The 16,812-nt window shown below is 44.1% G+C and overlaps 1 protein-coding gene and 1 long non-coding RNA gene across 3 annotated transcripts in view; one reads left to right on the top strand and one right to left on the bottom strand.

The window, feature by feature from the left end:
• GRIK4 (glutamate ionotropic receptor kainate type subunit 4) overlaps nt 1-3,907 on the top strand; it is a 305,217-nt gene extending 301,310 nt beyond the window's left edge. The window contains exon 21 of the mRNA XM_073321250.1: nt 3,648-3,907. Coding sequence (XP_073177351.1) covers nt 3,648-3,659 — 12 coding nt within the window. The 3' untranslated portion in view covers nt 3,660-3,907. The remainder of the gene's footprint in view (nt 1-3,647) is intronic.
• LOC140901776 (uncharacterized) overlaps nt 1-16,761 on the bottom strand; it is a 33,989-nt gene extending 17,228 nt beyond the window's left edge. The window contains exons 1-3 of one of the 2 annotated variants that reach the window (XR_012155970.2): nt 16,485-16,761; nt 10,158-10,331; nt 6,895-8,183 (exon numbers count right to left, since the gene is read on the bottom strand). This is a non-coding gene — a long non-coding RNA (uncharacterized LOC140901776). Of the gene's footprint in view, nt 1-6,894; nt 8,184-10,157; nt 10,332-16,484 lie in introns of those variants that run through there. The other variant, XR_013634902.1, reaches the window with a different exon arrangement.
• Nucleotides 16,762-16,812: the final 51 nt, after the last annotated feature.

The following is a 16,812-nucleotide window of genomic DNA, read 5'->3' as shown; positions in this document are numbered from 1 at the left end:
TTTCCCCCACCTCAAAAATCTGGTTTTGGGGTGGGTACAACACACACAGAGGGCAATTCATATACCAGAAATGCCCCAACTAGGGGGGGAAGAGTCATTGTCAGAACTACCCCATCCTAAGATAGGAGAAAAGGACACTAGTGTCATCTGTCTTGATCACACAGACTCAGTAGGGATGTTCTCTGGGAGGTATTGCTATTTGATGGGGTGGGGGGAGGGGAAGAGAGGAGTAATCTATTTTATTTTATTTTTGGTAAATCAGGGCCTGGAGTCTCCAGCACACCGGATTTCAGGTGCTGAACTCTCCTTCCTTTGCAGCAATGTGGCATGTGGGGAGTGGAAGGGAGGGACAGGAGATGATTCCCAAACAGAAGCAGCGGAAGAAATGAAAGTCCATTCAAGGAGTTATTAAAAATAAAAATGCCAAAAACCAACCAACACACACAGTGAATTCAGAGAGGCCTTGAAACACCTGGAATTTCAGGGGTTCTGTGTCTTTTTTTTTGTTTGTTTTTTCTGTCAGGGAGGGTGAGTGTGCATGGTGAGTATGAAGCATCGAGGAAGGTGTAACTGGCAGGTGTTGTTGGATCCCATATGCTCTCTTAGGAATGCTGCCTTTTCCCCCCAGCAGAGGGCAGTGGCACTTACTAGCCACTGTCACGGGCTTCTGAAAGTACAGTTGTAGGCATCATGATAGAAACTGGTGCTCACAGGTACAACACATTCCCATCCTATGAACTCTAACCACTGTCCCCAGGCTCAGTAGCTGGGCCTGTGTGTGACCCAGGTGCCATCTGGGATCTGTGGATTTCCTTGCTACCAAATGTCCTTGAATGAAGGTCATGGGGCAGGGAGGTCTGCTTCAATAGGAGGATCACTCCGGGTCTTCGTGAGAAAATCCTTCCTTGCATAGCAGCAGCAGCAGCAGCTTGCCCTCTGCTTGGTACAAATGTGGGGTTTACATTGAAGAGTTTAATTTTCTGATTGAAAAACAAAATTCTATGCAATTTCTGATTGTAAAATAAAAAGGGGGGAAGTTATAAGGGGGTGGCGATAAACACAAACCTTGAGCAAAGGTATATCCTGTTGTTGTATTTTTTTATTTCTTTCTTTTTATTTTCAATGTACTGAAATAAAAGATGTCCTTGTACAATTATGATTCCCCCTCCCCGCCCTCCACACTTTTAAAGATTTGAGGCAGTTTGAGTTCCATCACTCATGGGTGCAGCCCAATAGCGCCCCCGGAGGATCGGAGAGGTCACTTGGTCTTCACTGCAGCAGGTTGCTGCTTTGGCCTCTGCAAATTTCTCGCTACTTGCATAATACCTAACACCTCTGTTGCTGTCATTATCTGTAATCATTCCCAAAGAAAACAAAGGAAAAAAGCTGGGAAGGACACATGATCACTTTAGAAAAAACAACACAGTCCCCTTGGCCCTATGCTGCAGTGAGATCAGAACAATGCAAGCCACAGCTCTTTTAAACCAGATTGCTGGAAACAGGGGTCTAGCATCGTTTCCCTGCACACAGGATTCCCTGTAGCAGATCAGAGCAATGGTCCACCTAGTCCAATAACCTGTAGCCAGATACTTTACAGGTGGGTATAAAGAAACCCAGAGAATGCAGATACCAGCAATGGGCACTGGAGATTATTACATAGTAGCTCTTTTTGGCAGCACCCAAAAAAAAAAGATAAAAGGGAACAGTCCCTGCTCTCAGTGAGGGTCTCTGGCCTGGGTTATGCAGGAGGTCAGACCAGATGATCATAATGGTCCCTTCTGACCTCTGAATCTGTGCAGATCCCACATTCGAAACAAACAGAACTGGGAGGGTAGAGACAAATTGAAATGTACCCATAGAATGAGCATATGAGAATTGGCCACTTTCTGATAATAAAATGTTCCAGTAACAGGGCCAGCTCCTTAGGTGCTGTAAATCAGAAAAATTCCCTTAACTTCACTAGAGCTACACACATTTACACTGAGGATCTGGCCCATAATGCTTTTGGGGTTCTTGGCTGGAAGCAGGAGGGGTGAGTCAATTCAAGACTACCCCCAAATACACCAAAATCTTGCCACGGTCAGTTGGGGCTAGTTACTTGTTGACGTCGTAGAAGAGCATCTTTGGGAGAAGAGAGCGGTGGCTTTGCCGGGTGTCCCATGCCTGGGGGCAGTGTGGGAGAGGCAGACAAAAAGGACCTGGGTTGGCAAGCATCACTAGCAGAATAGCAGGGATGGGGATTGGAAAAGAGACCAGACAGTTATGGAGTAACCTGCCCTTAGGAGATGATTTGTCCTAGCCCCATCAGATATTGTTGGCTTCTGCCCTGAGAGGGGAAGGTTGAGTTGATAACTGCTTAAAATCTCTCTGGAACCACTTAGCTCGCAGGTGGGGAGAAGGAGAAAATATAATCCCTTTCCTTCTTGGTCAGGGAAGCCATGCTAGCAGTGTGTGCTTTAACATGGTCACAGCCAGCATTCTTTTGATGCAAATGTGGACAGGGCCTAAGTCAGAGTTCTGCTCAGTGTGTGCAAAGTGAACCAGCCCCTCAAGTGATGTACATTAATGTAGCTATATTTTGTCAGTGGAGTCAGGGGCAGCCTACACCAGCTGAGGGGTTGGAGCAAAGTCTGAGTGTAACCCGCATCTGCTCAATATGGCACTCTGTCCACTCTCTAGTGGTGGCTAGGCCAATGAGAGATTGAAAAGCCTATGACAGGATTAGCTGAGAGAAACGTGGCTGGCTGCTCATGCAGTAGCAGCACATGCATTTTGCTCAAGAGGTCCCAGGTTTGATCCCCGCTGATGACATCCAAAATGGTTGGTATTACAAGTAATAGCTCATATGGGGAACTCAACTTAGGGAAATCTCTGAAATTCTCTGAAGAATCCTGCCTCAGGGGAGCATATAACTCCTGCTTACTTGGTGTGGCACTCTGTCCCCTCATAGCAGTGGCTAGGCTAGGTAGCTATTGAGGAGCCTGCTATAGCCTTAGCTAAAAACACACATCATTTGGCTCAAGAGGTCTCAGGTTTGATCCCCACCTCTGACATCCAAAGTTGGCATTATATTAGCATTATATATTAGCAGCTAGCTAGATTCCTGGGGTCAGATCTTCCACAGGTGTAAATCAATACAGCTAAACTGCTGTTAATTGGGCCAGCTCAATTTACACAAAGTGAAGAACAGAGCAGGCCCAGATCCTCAAAGGTATGTAGGCACCTAACATCCACTGACTTCAACAGAAGCTTGGAGCCTAAATACTGTCGGGGATCTGAATCTTAGCATCTAGCTAGACTCCTTGTACCAGCTCCTCCACTGGTGAAAGTCAGGGCCACTGCATTAAAGCCAATTGTGCTGGGTGGATTTCTACCACCTGGGGAGGTGGGCTGTTGATTTTAAAGGCAAATAGTGGTAACTCATAGCACGCATTCTACGATTTGCCAGCCTAAACAAACACTTAAAAAAAAAATCAACATATCAGAGATGTCTGAAAACCTCTTATGTTTGTTTAAAGGCCAAATATGTTCTTATGTGCGCCAGGCACTATTCATCAAAAGAAACTTGCTGTTGAAAATTTATTTACAGATTAGCAAAAGAAAAGATTCCTGTCCATCATTTATCATATCTGATTTTTTCCCCCCAGTTGCCACAGTGAATAAAGAGGGAACTTGACAGTGCCAGACATTTTTCCTTTCGCTATGCCGAGGGAATCTCCCAGTCATCACTCAGACTGAGGACATCAGGAAAAATAAACCAGTCCAGTTCGCTCTTGATTTGTCTTTACTTTTATCTATTTTTGTCAGCTTTCCTTTCCCAGGCTGTATTTTCTATCAGAGTCTGTATATTGAGGGGTTGTGGTTTGTTTTTTTTTGTTTGATCAGATTGTTTACAATAAAAATATAAATAAACCTTGAACTAGTAGTGGATGGATAAAAGCTGGTTTGGTTTGAAAGCCTTGGCTGGTGTCTTTCAGAACACACACAGAGGAGGGGCTTACATGGTGCACTCACACTCAAAAGCGAGACGGGACCCTTGTGCTCATCTAGTCTGACCTGTCGAACACAGGGCATTGCGCTGCCCCAAAATAATTCTGAGACCATATTTTATAGAAAACCTTCCCACCTTGAATTAAAAATGGGGATTCCGCCACAAACCTTGGTAAATTGTTCCAATGGTCCAATTAAAAATTAAAACCACACCATTAAAAACGTACACCTTATTTCCACTCTGAATTTATCTAGCTTCAACTTCCAGCAGCGGTTGCACCACTGCCAAATTAAAGAGGTAAAATAACCTCTCTATGCCTCCTTGCTATTCCCGTTTATGCAGTCCTACATTACACATGCACACTTTTGGCCACAGTATCACACTGGGAACTCATGTTCAGCTGATTATCCACCATGACCCCCAAATCTTTTTCATAGTCACTGCTTTCTGGGATAGAGGTCCCCATCCTATAAGTATGGCCTATGTATAAGTACACAAACAGAGCAGGAACACACGCTCCCTCCCCCCCGCTCTTTGTTCTCACCCTGGAAACCATTTTGACGGCCTCTTTCATTTGGCCAATCCCACTCACATGTTAATGAAGGTCAAGATTTGGAGTGGTTTGCCATCCAAATTGCACTTTCCCACAGTAGCCATCTCTTGATAAAATGGGGGTAATTCTAGTAAGATAGCTCTGTGGATTCCACTGGGAGGTGACGATTAGATCAATTAAAAGATAATACTTGGCTTTAATCCCTTTTAATTGTTTCACCAGAGCCCCCTGCCTCCCTCTTCCATTACAAGAGCTTCACTGCTGAACCCAGGAGGCATGTAAACTGAGTGTTCCTATTACCTAAATTCCTTTGGTTACCTTCCTCCCCTGTTAATATGAAAACACACATCCTGCAGCTGGGCCAGTCTTACTGGTTAGGAGAGGCTCTAGTATGAGAATAACTAAAACTGGGGATTCTTTTGTGATGAAAGTTTCATTCGTTTTGCATTCCAGGCAGTTTAATTTTTCACTCAGCACTTCCCCCTGAAGTCTAGCCTGTAACTAACTGTGGGCACTGGGAAGGTGTTGATGTGGACCCATCGCCTTCACAAGTCTAGCGTAGGGGTTGTTACTGAACATTAAAACACAAGAGGGACATTTTGTGACTTGCAAGCCAGCAGGACTATGGCAAGCTGAAAATGACAAAAAGATCTCTTTTTAGTTCAGTTCTCCTGACTGGATAATAGTGAAGAAGACTGTTTAACCCTTTCAGAACCAAAATTGTTCCTTGATGCTGGTGTCATAGGATGGGGTTGCCCTTTAAGGGTCAGCCTTCCTGCTTATGATTCATCAGTTGCCTTCCTTTAGGTGAGAGAACGGTCTGACAGGAAGTTAACTCAGGGATGAGAGTTACAGGGTGGGTCTAGAGTAAGGAAAGGGTTTAATGTAATGCTAGCTAGGTGAAAGACCTGGATGGGGAAAGTAAGCAGCCTTCTGAAGTAGATACCTTACAAGGGGCCATGCAACAGGACCTGGTATTCTTGTTTTGACTGGTGTTAGATTGAGTTTGTTTGAACAGTAAATAGGTTCCTGGGAAAAGGGAAGGAAAGAGCTTTGATTCATTGATGCAGCTGGCTGGTGAGTTGGTTCGCTGGGGTATGTGAGAAAGGAGAAACAGAGGCAGGGTTCAACACTGAGTTTAGGGAAACCATGTTATATGTTGCCTATGAGAACAGGAAAAAATGCCTGTTCAAAGAGGCAAACCACAGCTAACTGGATTTGGATCTCTTTGTCCCTAACTAATTACCTATAATATCCCACTTGTCCTTCCTATCCCTTCTAACAGGACTTTTGGGCCCAACTGCCAGCAGGTGTAAAATTGGCATAGTTCTATTGACTTCAGGGGAAATAGGGATGTGGTTGTACATTTAAAGGCCTGATACTAAATTCACATTGGTGTAAATCAAGAGTAACTCCATAGAAGCAAGTAGAGTTATGCTGATACAATAGTAGCATAAATAAGATCAGAATTGGGCCCTAAATCTGCAAAAATTCTAAACCAGATTTTAAATAGAGATCTAAAAGAAAAATTGGGGAGAACCATGATACCCGAAAGTTCAGTGTCTTATACATTCCCTTCCAAAGATGCTGCTGCTGTACTGGGAAAAGTCTAAATGCTGGAGGGCATAATTTGTAAATTAAAGGAGAAGCTGGAACTTGAACAGAGTTTGTAAAGGAGAAGATAAATGTGCACAAATGCCTGCTGAGTAGAATATAAAGAACCCAAAGTGCCAGAAATCCCATTATGATTTGATGGCCACAAACTGATTGAAAACACACACCTGAAAGCAGTAGTGATGAATTCAGCAAAAGTAGGCTCCTCTGATACTCGATGCAATGGTGAGAAATTCAGTCTCTTATCAGCTGGATCAGTACAATGGATACAACTCAGATATTTTTCAGGAAGGAATGCACTCCATTCCAGCTGAATTAATACTCCCTTTTACAGCAAATAATATTGCACCTTTGGGATAAAAGTACTTCACAAACTGTAGGCAGGGACCAGCTGAAACCCCATTAATATGCAGCTGCTTCTCAGGTGGAACCTGGCAGCCATTTAACAGTGTAAAGTGCAACTTAAAACCAGCTTCCAAAAAGGTCTGCTAAAGAGAGATCAATAATAAAAGGGAAGGAAGCTAACTTTATTAGCCCAATAGTCTAAGTCTCCTCTTCATATTCCAGCACTGTGGTTATCAACAGAGCTATCAATCCTCTAAGACCCAAATGTCACTGGCCAGCTTTAAGACAGACACAGTCATGTTTGTGATTATATATTTTCTAGATATGTTTTCATATCACACATCAAATACTGAACCATTTGTTTCAAAACAAACATTGTTATCACTGTGACAAATAGCAGCTTGGATTAGTAAAACTGAAAAGATTTAATATTTACTTTTTGCACTATTTACGTTATTTGGCATTCCCTTTTTCTCAGTTGGATCAAGGAGAATAGGCTAGTCAGTTTCACTTTTGTTTCTGGTCAGTTCTATTTTCCAGTTCTCATGCACTAGGGTTGCAATGGAATGTTTGCTTAAAGGTGCTCACTGGAATTTAAAGGTACTAACAATGGAATCATTTCTAACAGGCTTAGGTTTTTGTTAATGAGCTGCTAGCATTCTTAAATAGGCAAATCCTCAGATGCTATAAATCAGTAGGGACTTCAAGGGAGTTATGTTCAAGGGATTTACACCAGCTAGGGATCTAGACAAACTGTGTACTATAGACACAAACTGAAGTGCAGCACAGAGAGGGTTTAATACCCTATATGTGCCAGATCCTCCACTCATGTAAACAGCACAGCTCCATAGACATCAGTCAAGCTACACTGATTTATACCAGTTGATGATCTGGCCCTGTATCTCTGCAGCTCTGTTTGGCCCCCCAACAATTCATGTCGCTTTAGACCCCAAAGAGAGAACACTTCCTATCTCACATCAGCCCTTCCCTAGGGCCCAGGTAATGTTGATGAGTTTAGTCCTTTGACTTTCTTCAGGCTTAGTTCTCGCTGAACTGAGATTTGATGTAATTTATTTCTAAGCCTAAAGCAAATGCAAATGAGCATGGAAAAAATACTTCTCTTATTCCCAGGTGAGCGTTAAGATGACTGATTTGTCTGCCAAAAACCTATTGTTCTTCCAGAGTCTACAGTAAACAGCCTGAGGATCACAGGAGATGCTCTGATTATTGCTTGCAGGATTAAACCAGGACTAGATGAACACACAGCCTCCAGTTTTATTCCTGCGCCACTTATCAGCCATGACAGGCTTAGTCTATAGGCAGCCTAAATGGAGGTCAGAGCATAGTAAGGACCCTGAAATCCAGAGTGACACTGCTAAGTGCCTCTGTACTAAGGGTCAAGTGTCAATACAACTCACTCTCGCATTAAGAGGGTCTGTTTGTTGGTAATTTCAGATGGCATGGAGCTGGGCAGACATGTGTGTGAATGTAATGCAGATTTCTATACCAAATTCTAATCAAAAGTAACAGCTGAGGTTTCTTAGGACTTGGCTACATGGGGAAGTTGACCAGCCCAGCTGGAGCAGAATAGCTATTGCACTATAGCTATTCCACTAATGGCTCCATGTGGACACACTATTCTGGAATAATTACTCTGCTGGATTCTCTCCTTTCCCAAACCTGTGGGACAAAAGAGCATGAGTTAATACTGACTAAATCAGATTTAGCTTCCTTCTCTATGCTATGTAAATTATCAGTCACCTTCCCTGCCCACCACCACTTCTCCCTTCCATTGCCTGAAGGGACAGGGCAGCAGTGTTTTCTGAAGCCTTTGGCGGTGCTGCTCTACCAGAGCCATCACCAAGGGACTGAATGGAGCTCGGGGCCAGGAGACAATATAGGGGCACAGCCTTTGCAGAGACAGCCCTGGATCCTAGTGACTCCCCCATGTTCTGTAAATTATAAACCCCAGTTACTACCAACCCACACAAGCAGCCCCTGGGCAAGATCCCATCCCTCATTAGAGCCCCTTTGTGCCACTCTGGAGGCAGAATGGTGAGGATTGCTCCCTTGCGGAACTTTTGCAGCATGCCCCCCCCCCCGCAGTACCCACCACCACCACCAGTATTGGGGAGAGGCCAGGGATGTCATAGGACAGGAGGGGGAGCATCTGGGATAATCCAGCTATTTTGAACTAGAGAACAGACCATGGGTGGCTGGGGGGAAGTAGTTGTAAATTAATCTAGCTCCAGAGGCTACTCTAATTTAGGCCAGAGACTTAAAGCTGGTCCCTGGAACAGCCCAGAATCCCAGACGTGCAAAACTGTGAAACTCAAACACTCATGCACACACTGGGCTGGACTCCCCGTGAGGCACCACGTAGTATTTGGACTGTTGTCTTTAAATCAAATCTGATGTTACCAGTCTATCAGCACTGCACATGACCTGTCTGTTGGGAACACCTTTGACCTACATGGACAAATCACAATGTCAAAGGGACCTATCCAAAGATGGAGGGCCATAGCATGCCACAATACCTCAGTACTGTGTCCTTGGCCACTCAGCCTGTCCTTGCTTTTGCATATGGTTATTTTGTTTACAGAGCACAAAGTAACCACATGGTTAAAGCAGGGGATTGGGACTCCTGCTGACTTGCTGTGGGACTTGGCGCAATTCCCTAGACCTCTCTGTGCCTCAATTTTCCCACAAGTAAAATGGGGAAGATTATCGCTACTATGAAGAAAGAGGATCATGCAGTGGTTAGGGCACTAGCTGGAACTTGGGAGAGTTGGGGATTCAATTTCTTGATCTGCCACTGACTCCCTGTGAGACCCTGAGCAAATCCTTTAGCCTTTCTGTGCCTCAGTTTCCCATCTGTATAATGGGGATAATAGCACTGCCCTGTGAGGACAAATACATTAAAGACTGTGAGACACTCAGATACTAGGGTGATGGGGACCAGATAAGTGCTGTAGATTGATATATGGGAGTGAGGGGAGGCATGTTGTGAGGCTTCATTCATTTGCATTTGCAAAGGGCTTTGAAAGCTTTGGATGAAAGGTGCTGGAGAATTGCCATGTGTTAGCAAATAATAATTGCTTCAACATAAGGAAAGCTGAAATCCTATCAATAGGCCAGCATCTTTCCAAGGGCCAGATCCTATGTACTTCCCTTTCCAAGATCAGGGAGAGCTACAGAGCTCGTGATTTTTCCTCCCAACTCCGAAAGAAGCCATACTCTAGCAGGGCTGGCAAAGGAAGGCCCAGCCAGTTCCGTGCCTGGAGCCCCATCACCTGTTCCCCTCTAGCTAGGTCCGTAGATGCTTTGGGTTAGGGTTTAGAAAGCTGACACTATCCCATGCCACTTGTGCTCTTGACTGTCAGACCCTGTGACGTGACGAGCAGCTGACAGCAGATTCTTTCTTGGCTGCTCCTCGTATTCCATTCTGGGCAGAGAATGAGCTAGAATCAGGTCTCCGCAAACTGTGCGGAGGACAGATAGTGCTAGCTCCTCTTTGGAGAATTACAGACAATCCCCCAGCTTACCAAAGGAGTTATTCACCCCTTAGGAGGGTCTAAGTAGGCTGCACCAGGGACCCTTCTCAGCTTGGTGAGGACTCTTAGCATAATCTGTACCCATGCTTGCCTTTCATACCTGCTGTGTTTCACAGGTGCGTTGTTATGTGGCAGGAGTCCAGAGTTTGCTGAGCTGATTTGCATGCTAATGCCCACGGTGCCCTCTCAGGTATCTCTTAGTGCTGCTGGTGTCTGCGCTCTGGGAGCTGAATGGAAGGTCTGCCATTGCTTGTGGGTGCAGAGAGCTTTTTTCCTATAGAGGATACAAGGAAGGTATTTCTCAGTCGTGGCCTCAGCACTGTTCTGAGTGGGGATACATTGTAATGCTAACACACTAGGCAGCTCACTTGGTGGGGCACACATACTCAGGGATCATGGCACTCAGATTAACACCTTTTGGTCCCCCACATTCACTGTGTATAGTAACAAAACTCCACACTCAGATTGCACTTTACAAGTGAAATACTGGCCCCATTGAAGTCAACAGCAGTTTCGCTGTTTCAAAATGCTGTACAGACATTATCTCAGTAATCCTAGGTAAGTATCATTAGCCCCTTTTTACACATGAGGCACAGAAACATGAAGTGGCTTGCCAATTCTGCGCAATACGTCAGCAGCACAGCTGGGGTTAGAACCCCAAATTCTGCACTCTAACCAGTAGGCTGCAGTGCCTCCATATCGCTGATTACCATTTGCTCAGATTGGCTTTGGTGCCAGTTGCATTGTTTTTGCACTGTACAGACATTTATGCTTTGGAACCTTAGCACTTGGTGCTAGGCCCTGTACAAACATAATGAGGTCCTAGTCTGTGACTGGGACTCTGAGGCATTATGGTAATACAATTAAGAATAGTATCTCAGAAACACCTGCTTTTTTTGTGCTGTAACCTGACAACAGAAGTGAGCTGGGACATTCCGACAGTCCCTTGATCTGTTTGTTATGTATTCCTATTTTTATTAAACTGTACCAAAAAAACCAGCCCACCTAAAGTGTTCTGGGCTCCCTTGTCTATCTTGTAAAAACACACAGATAAATTAACAGACTCATCAATTATACCAGATCGGACCAAATCAAATAACCCAGAGACAGCATAAATATAACAAACATTCATCAGCTTCCCTGTGCAATCCCTGCCAGAGTCTCAAACCATCACTGCCCTATTCAGAGACTTTGGGATTTTTTCACCTTCTTCTGCAGTATGGGGTGTGGATCACCTGCTGGGATCATCTGGGCATGACTCACTTAATCAATATTCTGCCTCTCCAGGGGCCTTGGACATTTGGTGGCACCTTGGTCACTCCTGTTGTCTGCCAGGGGCACACAACAATTTAGTCCCCTGAGGACTGAAATGCTTTGATTTAACAAATGTCCTTGGGCTCAATATAAGGGTATCTGGGTGAAATTTAATGGTCTATGATATACAAGTGGTCAGATTATAGAATCTAATGATCCCTTCTGGCCTTAAACTGTATAAAACTCTTAAATATCAGGTAGCTGATGATAAGTTAGACCTTGCAGTGTGCCTGGAAGCTCAGCTGTTTATTCCCTGTCTGGGTGAGAGGTCGGACGAGGTAATATCTTTTATTGGACCAACTTTGTATGGCTTGAAAGCTTGTCTCTCTCTCCAACAGAAGTTGGTCCAATAAAAATATCTCACCCACATTGTCTCTCTAATATCCTGGGACCAACATGGCTACAGCTACACTGCATATTTGCTGAGTAAAATTAATCTGCTGTGTAAATAGACAGCACAAGACTTTTGCACGTTTCAGGGAATTACCTGAAAAGCTCTCCCCTTTAGCTGTTAATGGTTAGCCAGGACAGCAGGAAAAATCTTAAACAAAAGGGTTAAAGTCCATTTTGTCCCATGATCATCTCAAGGTGAGTTCAGAAACCAACCAAAAACTAGCAGAAATGTGCGGCTATTTATTGATTTGTTTTTTTATTTTGCAATCTGATTTTGTTAAATCAAAAGTGAATCAAGTGTTATCTGTGGGCTGGTGATATTATACTTAAATGATTATAGTCTAGTGATGCCTACTTGAAAAGTAGCATGAGAGTGCATTAGTCCTGGATAACTTACAAAGACCCACAAAATTATTCATGAAGCTCTTATGTGAAATCTGAGGTCATTGTGAATTGTGACTTTAAATTAATGGTTTAGTGAGAAGCTGCTTTGAGCTGATCAGTTGGGGATAGCAGTAAGTGAAGTTGGATTTTAAAGTTATGAGATAAATATCTGAGAGCTACCAATGCTGTGCATTTATATTATAGCATCACATTTTAAAAGGCTCAGGGCCCTCAAAATCTCCACGTATGTCTACACTGCATCTGACAGTGAGCCCCAGAGCCTGGGTCCACAGATCGGTGCTAGCTGGACGCATGCTAAAAATAGTTGTGTAGACGGTGCTCTGAACCGCCCCAAAGTTATAGAACCCAGGCTCCAGCCTGAGCTTCATCATCTGTACTGCTATTTTTAGCGTGCCAGCACAAGCCCCACTACCACAAGTCAGCGGCTTTGTGCTGGGAGATTCACGCTCAGATGCAGAACAGACGTACCCATGCTGATGTTAATGGAAGTGGAGGGCCTTAGTATCTCTCAGGATCGGGCCCTGCTGCTGCGCTAGAGCTCAAATTCGGATGGTATGTCTAACGGGATTTTCACCTTTAGCTCCCTTCTTAATCCCCAGCCGAAATGAAAGTTCTCCTCTCAACGCTTATTAAAACTCCAAATTTATTTCTCATTATTAAAATCATGAAATTGGCCAAAAATGTTTAAATTAAGTGAAAGGAAGAGAGATGTGTGAGAAAACTGAAGTCTCTCTGAGGATCTGAAGAATAATCCCCAAGGGTGAAGGAAGATGTGGTTGTCAAACCAATAAGCAAATGGATGTAAAAGCTAAAAAAAAAAAGAAGTAAAAAGCCACAGATGTTTAAATTTTTGCCAAACATGAAAAAATAAAACTAATGAATCATTTCAATATTTAGATGATGATTTGGAGGCAGCAGCATCCAGCAGATATTAAACTCGTACTGGCTCTGCCACTGACTCCCTGTGTGACCTTGAGCAACTCACCTCACCTCTCCATGCCTCAGTTTTTCCATCTGTAAAATTGGGATAATGAGACCTACCAACTTTTCTGAAATGTGTTTGGATCCATAGATTTAAAGGTGTTAACTATTATTTTTATTAGCTAGGAATGTGGATAGGGCACCCAAATACTACTGAAAATCAATGGGGCTTGGGTGCCTCATTCCCATATGTCCCAACCATTCTTATTACGTGAAATTAAATATGGTACAGTAGAGTTGGGCATAAGCCATGGGATATGAATCTTGAGCCAAACTTTCTCTGGGTTTGGGGATGTTTGCATCCAGGGTACTAGTTCCTCTTTAAAATGTGTCAGAATAATGAAATAAGGATTAAACTCGTCTTTCACCCAGCATGAATTTATTATTCATGAATAGTGCAGGACTAATGCCCTATTGAGTGAAGCCTACTGTCCATTCACAGAATAGCTACATTACAGGTAAGTAGCAGAACAACTTTCCCCCACATTTTCCCACCAACAGGGTCCTCAACCATTAGAGGAAATGTGAAGAGGTGAATTTAGTTCCCATAACCTATTTGGTCCTTGAGTTCTCTGCTGAGACTGTCAGCAAAGGGGTGCACTTAGTGGCGGGTGTGGTTTTGTGATGTGAATACCTGTCTACTACGTACTGGATTGGAACCCACCAAACTCTTTTCACATGGACCATGAGACAGCCAACAGATAAGCACTTTCAATCACAACCAGGTTAGGCTAAATTCAGACTGGCAGCCACAGGTGAAAGACTATATCCCATTACCAATTCTCTGAGTTATGTAGTCCCCATTAAAGCAGACTTGTATTTAGCCATGGGAGTGCACTGGTCATAATCTCACACTCACAGTATTGACCCAGTAGAGGTCAACAAGGAAATCTATTATGTCCAGTTGAATCTGTAACTCTAGAACGCAGCAATTAAAATGAATTTGGTATCAAAATGCCATCTGATGGCACAAGTTATGAGCTAAGGTACATTCTTACTCTTTGTATACTAGTGACTGAATAGCTTAGGTATCTTGTGCAAAAACATGAGGGTTGTTAGAAGAAGACTGCATATTCTGAATGCATCTGGGTTCTTTCTCTTATGAAAACAGATGAGGAGGCGGGAAGCAAAGAAAACAGAGACAAAGCACTCTCAGGAATGTATAAAAGGAAGCAAATATTCCATTCAGAGGAATGTAGATAAGTGTTTCTTCTCTGTTAAAGAGAAAACCAGCCCTGTGAAAGCTGTGTGTATATTTTGGAGTGTTGATAGGTGGCTTCTAACACTGCATATTGCCATGGTAACAAATCCACGGCTCTGACTTCATGGGTATGACACACACCTAAACTTCAGGGTGACACTGGGGATACAACATGTGAAAGCACAGGCCCATACTGTGACAGCAACTGTGGTAACTGACCAGACACTGACAGGGTAGGAACCTTTTGTAACCCTGAATGAGGACAGGTGACCGGGACCAGGAAATCGATATATTTCTTACCAGCCTTTTTTTATTACAGTTGCAAACCCAATATTCTAGTTTAAAAGCCTTCCTGTATGAATGAAGGCCCAGCAACCAGCAGAGGTGGGGAATCAGAGAAAGAGGCTGAACCAAAGAGTGGCAGTAGGCAGGACCAGTTCTGAACTAACTTAATGCAGCTCTTAACCTTGTAACTGGTACCTAGATGCTATGTTGACAACTACTGTTACAGCAGAGTGCTCTGAAAATGCTCAGGCTTGGGCTCGTTGTGATCTCTGGTGTGGCGTTTCACTGTGGAGGCAACTGCTGATATTGCTCTGTCCCAAGAGTTTTGCCCTCAGCTCAATAAGTTGTTTATTACTTGTATTATACCAACAGCATGGTGTGTGCTTTAGTTAGGTAGGATGACAAAGCTACTATCCCAAAGAGCTCACAATAGATCTGATATAATTAGCTGGCCCCCATCACTGCAATATCTGAGTGCCGCACGTCTTTAATGTATTTGCCCTCACAATAACCCTGCAAAGAAGGGAAGTGGTATTATCCTCATTTTACTAATAGAGAAACAGGCACAGAGGAAACTAAATGACTTCCTCAAAGTCACACAGGAAGTCTGTGGTAGAGATGTGGGTTTCTCACAGCCCAGGTTAGTGCTGTACACGCTCGACTGGCCTTCCTTCCATCCATCTAGATAGCATCCATAATGATACTATTGTGTTCAGTTGTCTTGATGGGCTGTGGATAGGTGCCTATTTGTAAAAGTAGTATTCTGCTGGTGATGCTGGAGAGGTACAGAGCTGCTAATGCCTCATGGAAAGATTTTAACCCATTAAATTTCACCATCCTTGATGTAACCCTACTGACAAATTTCCTCCAATGATGACTTGTAGCAGAGGTGAAATCCCTCATTTTAGACAGTTTCTTTTTCTTATCGTCTAGTATCACTGAGGATGTTTGTGGGAAATCAGGAAGATTTGTTGCCAGGCAAGTTTATCCAGTGCTGCTGCTTTATCCTCCACGTGTCTTGTCATACTCCCTTGTGACATCATGGCCAGTCACATGCAGAGAGGAGCCATGACCGAGGGATTAAGCAGCAGAAACAGACAAACTTGTAAATGATGGCTGGGCTTTCCTGCAAGCCTCCGTAAGTATTAGGTGAAAAGTGGGGTGGAAAGGCAGTGCGGTATTTAAAATAGGACCTTTATCCAAACTGCCTGTGGATTAGGTTTCAGATCTGTGGAACAAAAATCCACCCTGTCACTCTTTTTTGCCCTTTTATATCATCCCTCATTTGTATTTTTTTTTTCTAAATTTGGAATACAATATCGATGAGATAGCAGTAACTTTTTCTCCATAGAATACTTTTTTCCGTTTCCTGGGGCAACAGCAGCACTGTATTGTATGGTTGTATTTACAGCAGGACATATCTGTATTGGTTATAGATGGGTGTGAGTTGCACAATTTGGGTCTGGAGCTAAGCTTCCCTTAGCTAAGGGGGTTCAGATCCCAGGCTCTGTTTTGGCCCCGTCTGCAGCATGTCCACAGAGCTTTTTCAAATAATTTTCCAAAGAAGGAGTATGATGATGCAAAGCCACAGCCTCATGCTATCACGTCACGGCCCGACAAGGCAACGTGAGTGCGGGATGGGATGTCCCTGCATTATGCCATGCTGATGGGATGCCCCCTGCCTGTTGTCACCATGGTGCAGCATGAAGACAGTGATGTCAGTGTGAGGATTAAGGTTGCCAACATTGCATTTCAAACATAAAGGACTCTTCTCTCAGCACCCCTCCTCCAAATATTATCATCAGCAATAACACTAGCAATAATGAATAATAAGCAGCACTCACCTACCTGCGCCAAGGGTATCTCTTGCTGCTTTTTTGCAGCGCTCAGCTTGTTGGGCAGAGATGATGCAACACAGCATCTTGGGGTGTCCCTCCCTGTCATTCTATGACGTCACCCCCGTGTGACTGTGATGTCATGAGGTGTGAAGTCACTGCAGCCCTGTGATGCTGCCCCATTCACTGGCCGGGGGGGGAGGGTCTGGGCTGCGGGACCTCCAGGCCCGGGGAGCGCAATGCATGCCGGACTAGGCTGCCTGGCTCCAGCTAGGCCCCGAAGCCTCACCGTCTCCATGGTAACCGGCCTGTTATCCCCCTTCCCCACCCGCACCTTGCTC

The sequence above is a fragment of the Lepidochelys kempii genome, chromosome 22 (genome assembly GCF_965140285.1).
Source record: "Lepidochelys kempii isolate rLepKem1 chromosome 22, rLepKem1.hap1, whole genome shotgun sequence".
In the NCBI taxonomy this organism is placed as follows: Eukaryota; Metazoa; Chordata; order Testudines; family Cheloniidae; genus Lepidochelys; species Lepidochelys kempii.
The sequence above is the reverse complement of the archived record's forward strand: the minus strand, read 5'-3'. Positions and strand labels throughout refer to the sequence as shown.